Here is a 7203-nt window from a genome sequence, read left to right on the forward strand (position 1 = left end):
TGACAAGAAAAAATGAGAGAAGGAGGAGAGGGAGTATGTATGAGGGGTGGTTTCACCAATGTGATACCCGAATAAAGGCTGGATGGAGCCTTGTGACCATCTGGGCCAAGAGAGTTCCAGACTGCCAGGCTGAGGGGACAATGAGGGCACAGGCCCTGGGGTGGGGTGTTTCTGGCATGTTAGGGGAAGAACTTCTGAAAGCAAAGTAAGTCAGGAATTTTTTAAAAAAATATATGAATCAGATGTGGACTATACAAAATAGCCGCAGTTTAGAAGTCTGGACAACATCTGTATCACCTATTAGACGAATTCAATTTTCAGAATCAGAAGATAGTCAATTCAGAGGTCAACTGGTCCATTTAAAACAAAAGCCTTCAATCGACATACTTAATGTGTCTCGGGGGTGTGTGTGTGATGATAACACCTCTGAATCTCAAAAATAAGAGCAATTATACATGCTTCATTATTTACGAAATGAGACTACTGACCCAGATCTTTCACACATATTGTGTCATCTGATGCAGTGATTAGCTAAGTTAGGGAGAAACATGAGATGACATAAAGGCATACAGACATCCTTTCTAGATCAAAACCTCAGTTACTCCATGATGAGTCTGTCTTTTAGACCTAAATCAAGTTGGTTACCTTACATATATTTGGGATAATGTGCTTGCATGCTTTTGATCCAGTTCTCCTGTCTGGAAGGGTCTGGACAATGATACTAACAGTGATTTACGACCCTTCTAACAGTTCAATAAACTCAGATTTTACTATTTTAATGTTTAAGTTTTGGATAGAGGTAGACGGAGCTAAAATTTACTCTAGCTCAGCTAATTATCTTTCAAATATGGTAAAAATTAATAGTGTTATTTAGGAATTTATAGACAAAGGATTTTCAATAACCCCCCAATACATGTACATAACTAATTTACTACTCAGAAGAGATTCTGTACCTAGTGGGTGGGCTTTCCCAAAGACTCTAAGAGGCCACATTTTGTTAGCCTGGAGTGAAATATTACATAAAGTCAAGAATAATAAAAATGAACTTCTAAAGAAAAGGAGCAACTCAATTTAAGAAAATGTTGTGCTCCAAAAAGTTGTCTTCATTTTGGTTGGAACCCAGGAGGAAGAAGAGAACTAATACTACATCCCAGGTAACTGGGTTAGGTGTTTCTATAGATTTTTATTTCATTTAACTCTCATGATAATTCCATGCAGTAGGTATCATGACGAGACCAAGGAAGGGAAGCAACTTGACCAAGGTCATCCAGCAAGTAAGAGGGAGGCTGAAGGTTCCAAATCACATGTAAAATCATGGTATTCTATTTAGTCACACCAACTCAAGACACCACTTTTTCGAAAAATAAAAATAAAAATAATAGAAGCAGGTTGGGTTTTTGGAAGGAGTTTTGGTCCCACAAAAGCCTACTGTAGATTTTTTTGTTCCTGTAACATTTTGTATCTCATACTGTACTATAATTACTTCTTTACTTATCTGTCTCCTCCACTAAACTGCCCGAGAACAGGAACATCGTAACACCACCAGGCAGAGATCATAGAGATCATAGAATGCTGACTATGTGCCATGATACCAAGTATTTTACATACGGCATTTCATTTCACCCTGACAATCCTAGGAGGAAGGTACTATCTTTATCATCAATGTACGGGTGAATAAGCTGAGGCATAGAGACATTAAGAAACTTGCCTAAAAATACACAGCTGGTGCGAGATGAAGAGAACTCAAACCCAGAAGCAGTCTAACTCATGAGGTCACCATACTGTCCCATTCATCTGTCTATCTTCAGCACCCTTCCTGCCACGCAAGGGACCCTCAGTGAGTTAAACATTTGTTGAATGAACGTAAGGTGGGGGCACAGCACTGGGAACACAAATCTAAAGTGTAACTGAAAAACACATATATATTCCCCAGAAACTGTGTTCTTAGTTCCGTCTGGAGATGTCAGGGTCATTCTGGTAATGAAAGCATCCTCCTGTCCTGTTCTTTTCCAAGTACAATCTCAGCAGGTATTTACACAGTTCTCCCACGTGTTAGGAGTTCTGGTTAGTAGGGACTCCTGGGGTGGGGTGTGGTGGGACTAATGGGTAGTGACAGGTGAAGAAGCTGGGGCTGGGGGATTCAGCCTTTCCAGAGGGTCACCTGCACTTCATGGACTGCCCTTTGGTCAGTCCTGGGGGATGATTCCAGCGAATGAAAGAACTAGAAAGAAGTCATTTTTGGCATTCATTTACATTCCACTCAGCCAAGCATCAGTAACAGCTTCAGCTTCATTATTGGCTGGGCTTTGATCAGAAAGGAAGAGGAAATTTGGCATTTTTCATTAGGAGCTACATATAAGCCAGACTTCAACATTGCAGAGATTCACATTGCTCTCTGCCTGATTAGGTTGCACTGTAACTGAAAGTCACAGAGTATTACTGACACCTAGTGGTAGTTTCAAACACAACACAAATTTTTTTTTAATCAATTTAAAAAATAAAGTAAAACCAAGCTTACAAGAAAGCAGCAAACAGTAAAAGACTGGTGTATCAAGATTTCTGGTTATAAAGGCCAATTTTATTTGATATCAATTACTAAGAGTTTGTTGTGTACCAGGCACTAGACTAAGCAATTATTTTATTAACTTAATCCTTACAATAACTTTAGGAAACAGTTTTCTTAATGAGAAAACTGGGGTTAATGAAAGTTAAGAAGCTTGCTTTGTAAGCAGGGTGTTAGCATTCAAAATCAGGTGAGCCTATGATACTGTTTATAACAATTATAAAAGTTATAAAAGAGTAACCAAACTTCTTCAATCGGTTTACCATTGAAGCATTCATTCACACATTTATCAAATTTTTCTTGAGGGTCATCTAGGTTCAGGGTAATATGACAGATATGGTGGGAAGTAAGTTTATGAATTTCAGAGTGTCTCGCCTCCAGAAGTTCACCAATGATCACAGTACTATATACGTCCATCATTCACCCAACAAATATGTCTTTAGTACCTACCATGTGCCAGTTACTTACCCTGGGAAGAACAACTTGTTCCTTGTGCTTAAGCTTATCTTGTGAGTGACAGACAGACAAACACACAAATACAATGTAGTATTGTGAGCACTATGAGTGGGGAGAAATACAGAGTAATATGAGGGCACAGAGGCACAGCCCCTACATTAGCTTTGGGGACATCAGGAAAGGTTTTGGAAAGGATAATGAAAATGAATTTCTTTTCTATTTAATTCTAGCTAAAAAACTTTTTCCTCGAAATAAGCAGGTAACTACTTGATTTAATTTCCAATAATGCCAAAAAAATCTTAAAGAGGAAAACTAAACATTTTACGAAATACACAAATATTATTCATAAACATTTCAAATCTGATTACGTTCTAAAAGCAAATGCTAATGAATTGCAAGTATTTACTGAATAAGAGCTTAGAAAACAAGGAAAAGTTAATCTTACATTTAGTTACCTATTCAGGTCACAGATAGTTATTGAGCATCTACAATGTGTCAGGTATCAGGCTGAAAGCTGGAAGCACAATGTTGAGCAAAAGGTTCCAGTAGTGCCCACTAGAAGGTTCTAACAGAGCATTTAGCACAGGGGACAGACAAAAATAAAAATGTACAAATTGCTCTCTCTGATCTATGTCTCCAAGATGACAAAGAAAAGAAGGAACAACGGTCGTGCCAAAATGGGCTGTGGCCATCCATGTACAGCCTATTCGCTGCATGAACTGTGCCTGAGGCGTGCCCAAGGACAAGGCCATTAAGAAATTTATCATTCGAAACATAGTGGAGGCTGCGGCAGTCAGGGATATTTCTGAAGAGAGCGTCTTCGATGCTTATGTGCTTCCCAAGCTGTACGTGAAGCTACATTACTGTGTGAGTTGTGCAATTCACAACAAAGTAGTCAGGAATCAATCTTGTGAAGCCTGCAAGAACAAACACCCCACCCCGATTTAGACCTGCGGGTGCTGCTCCACGACCCCCACCAAAGCCCATGTAGGGAGCTGAGTCCTTCCAGACTGAAGACAGACTATTCTCTGGAGAAAAATAAAATGGAAATTGTACTTTAAAAAAAGAAAGTACAAATTCACATACAAATAAGATTCCAAATTCTTACCAGTAATTAAATCTGAAGGTATCCTATCAGTCAAGAAGTCAACCACAAGTATCCTACTTGTTGCAAATATAACACCACCTTGCGTGTAAACTTCATAGCGACTGTTGCTTGTGATTTCATTTGTTACACGGCGAGGGAGGTGTTCAACTCCTTCTATCTTCAGCTGATTGATAAAATACTCCTAAATCAAATCAAACTTGATTAGTAGGCTACCTAATACAGGGCAGTTTTTATTAGGTTGCAGATATTTAAAATAATGTGCTGTCTTTCTCTGAGATAATGAACTTAATAATGAATATACAAACTAAGTTACTTCTTTATAGTAACTTCAACCAAACAGTCTACATTTAATGAGGTTTTTCTTGTTTTGGGGTTTACACTAAGGAATAATTGAACTTCAGTCATTATCAGCACTCAACTACAATAACATATGCACACACACACAAAACCTCAAACTTTTAAAAGCGTGGAGTAAAAGATTTCTGCTACCTAAAAAATACTTCCCATCAAAGCCAGGTTTGTAGCCAAGCGCATTCTATGAGAAGATAACAAGGGAATCCTTTTCCCAGACAATGTTTTAGACTATCAGTTCTGTGCTGATCCATCCTAGAGGGACTTCATGTCACTGGATCCCTTGGCTTGGTTTATTTACATCCCCAGTTTAAAACCACTTTTACTAGGCACTATGTGTTGCCTTAGGCCCCTATGCCAAGCACTGGGGATACCTAGATGAATCAAACAGGGTCCCTGCCTCAAAGAGACTGTGCTCACTCTTCTCAGCTGACATTTTTCTCCTGGCCACCTGATCTATCTAGGGGATCATCACACTTGTCAGACCAAGCTGTGTCCCCTCTCAACATCCCCCAGCCCCAGTGTTGCCCCATTCCATCTTTCTCAGTGTTCTCTATTCTCCTTAACTGTCGTTAACCGTTGCTAACATCCTCAGCTTCCAGATCCAATCCCTTTCTGACCCGATGGCCCTCTTAACATAGCCTTAGTGAATGCCCTATTTCCTGGTCCCTTCTTTTCCCTATTGGGGTTTTCCAGCCTCACCATCTCCTTTCATGTCTCCCCATCACCCTCAGAGACCCTTCCATCTTCATCACTGTTCCTTTTCAGGGACCATCCTTCTGCCCCCAGAAACTCCCTTAATGGCCAACTTCAGGACTCTCCCGTTATTCCTATCCAGATCCTGCTTTCGACATCTCCCCTTTCCCTTGCAGGGACCTCTGATCCTCTCCTACCACTCAGAGCCCCTTCACCTTTCAATGCCCTTGCACCCATGTCAGCGACCTGCATCCTTCTGGGGACCCCTCCCATCCCTCTTAGTGCTGTCAGGGAATTGCATCCTTCTCGGGAACCCTTCCATCAGTCTCACTGTGCCTGCACAGTGTCAGGGACCTGCATCCCCTGGGGACCCCTCCCATTTCTCTTAATGTTTTTGAACTCTGGTCAAAGACTTGCATCCTTCTCGGGACCCCTCCCTGTCCTCCCAGAGTCCCCGCACAGTGACAGGGACTTGCATTCCTCTTACTGTTCTTTAACTCCTGCCAGGGACCTGCAGCGTTCTCGGGGCCCCTCCAGTTCTTCTCAGTGTCCCCGCACAGTGTGAGCGACCGGTATCCTCCTCGCGACCCCTCCCATACGTCTGTGTCCGCGCAGTGTGAGGCACCTGCATCCCCCTGGGGACCCCTGACATCCTTCTCTGTGTCACTGCGTAGTGTCAGGGGCCTGAATCCCCCTCAGAGCCCCTCCATCCCTGTCAGAGACCTCGCATCCGCTCAGGAGTCCACCAACACTCCCTCACTCCCGTGCCGGCGCGGTCGCACCTCCTCGGCCGGCTGCGTGTTGAGCACCAGCACCAGGCAGGCTGGGTGGCAGTGCAGCCGGAGAAAGTGGTAGAGGAGCCGGTCCGCGCCGAGCCCGCGAGCGCACACTACCAGCCCGTCAGTGTCGAGCAGTTCCAGCACCAGCTGCCGCTCGTACTCCAACAGTGGCGCCATAGCCGTCCGTCGAGCCGGCAGCTCCGGCTCCATCGAAGCTCTTCCGGGTCGCAGCCGAACGCAGACGAAGGGAGCCGACTCAGAGACGAGAGTGAAGGGCAGCCGACTCAGAGACGAGAGTAGGCCGAACTCAACTGAAGAGAGCCGAGTCCGAGAGGACGAAAGCCAGCCGAATGTAGCCGAGGAGAGCCGAGACTGAGGCAGTCGTGGGCCGAACGCAGCCGAAGAGGAGCCGAGGCCAGGACGAGAGTGCGCTCAGAAAGCCGAAGAGAGCCGAGCCTGAGAAGGCAAGCGTCGACCGAACTCAGCCGAAGAAGAGCCGAGTGGAGCCGAAGATTCAGAGTCACTTGGAGGGGCTGGCGCTCCGTATCAGTGTAGCTCCCAGGCAAAAGGCTTCATCCACGTCTTTTTTGAGGGTCCACATTCCCTGGTACCATAGACGCAAGCTGCCAGAAAGCAAGGGGAGGGGAAGTAAGCCTAAGGAGCTTAATCCCCAGACGTCGACAACTGAAAAAGTTACTGGTCAATATTCCAAATGCTCCTAGAGTTAGTAGCACCTGTTTCCTAGGGTGGTTTTTGGCCCTTCCTTTTGCGATTGGTCTCCATCCCTCTTTTAATTTTTTTTTTTTTTTTTTTTTTCGAGACAGGGTGTTGACATGTTGCCCAGGCTGGAGTGCAGTGGTTGTGGAATAAGCAGAATCCTTTACTAACATCAGACCCCTGTTTGCCTCCAAAAGACTTCAATACAATAAACTATTTTTAAAAATCCCTCCTTCCACTAGAGGGACACATCCCGCAGTATTTGTTCTATACCTAGAAATGCCTGATAATTGAACTAGCAGAGGAATTGTTTTGTATAGAAACTCCCCACCTTTATTATTCGAAGATAGAAAATACGAGTAAGCAAAAATGAAAATCACTCGTTTCTATTACGTGGAAATAACCACTGTTAACATCATGAAATCTATTTTATTTAGTCCTTTTTTTTTCTATCTATACACACTTTCTCTCATCACACAAGAGTTTTGTTTTTTTTTTTTTTTTAACCGATATGAGATAATTACTATCCCTGA

The 7203-nt window shown here is 43.2% G+C and overlaps 1 protein-coding gene across 3 annotated transcripts in view; it reads right to left on the minus strand.

Moving 5' to 3' along the window:
* Positions 1–6260, minus strand: part of ERCC4 (ERCC excision repair 4, endonuclease catalytic subunit) — a 31945-nt gene extending 25685 nt beyond the window's left edge. The window contains exons 1-2 of one of the 3 annotated variants that reach the window (XM_003916567.4): positions 5957–6260; positions 4128–4308 (exon numbers count right to left, since the gene is read on the minus strand). In XM_003916567.4, the coding sequence (XP_003916616.1) occupies positions 4128–4308; positions 5957–6163 (388 nt within the window). In that variant the 5' untranslated portion in view covers positions 6164–6260. Of the gene's footprint in view, positions 1–4127; positions 4309–5661 lie in introns of all 3 variants that reach the window. The other 2 variants (XM_009196031.4, XM_009196029.4) reach the window with 2 other exon arrangements.
* Positions 6261–7203: the final 943 nt, after the last annotated feature.

The sequence above is a fragment of the Papio anubis genome, chromosome 18, assembly GCF_008728515.1.
Source record: "Papio anubis isolate 15944 chromosome 18, Panubis1.0, whole genome shotgun sequence".
Lineage (NCBI taxonomy): Eukaryota > Metazoa > Chordata > Mammalia > Primates > Cercopithecidae > Papio > Papio anubis.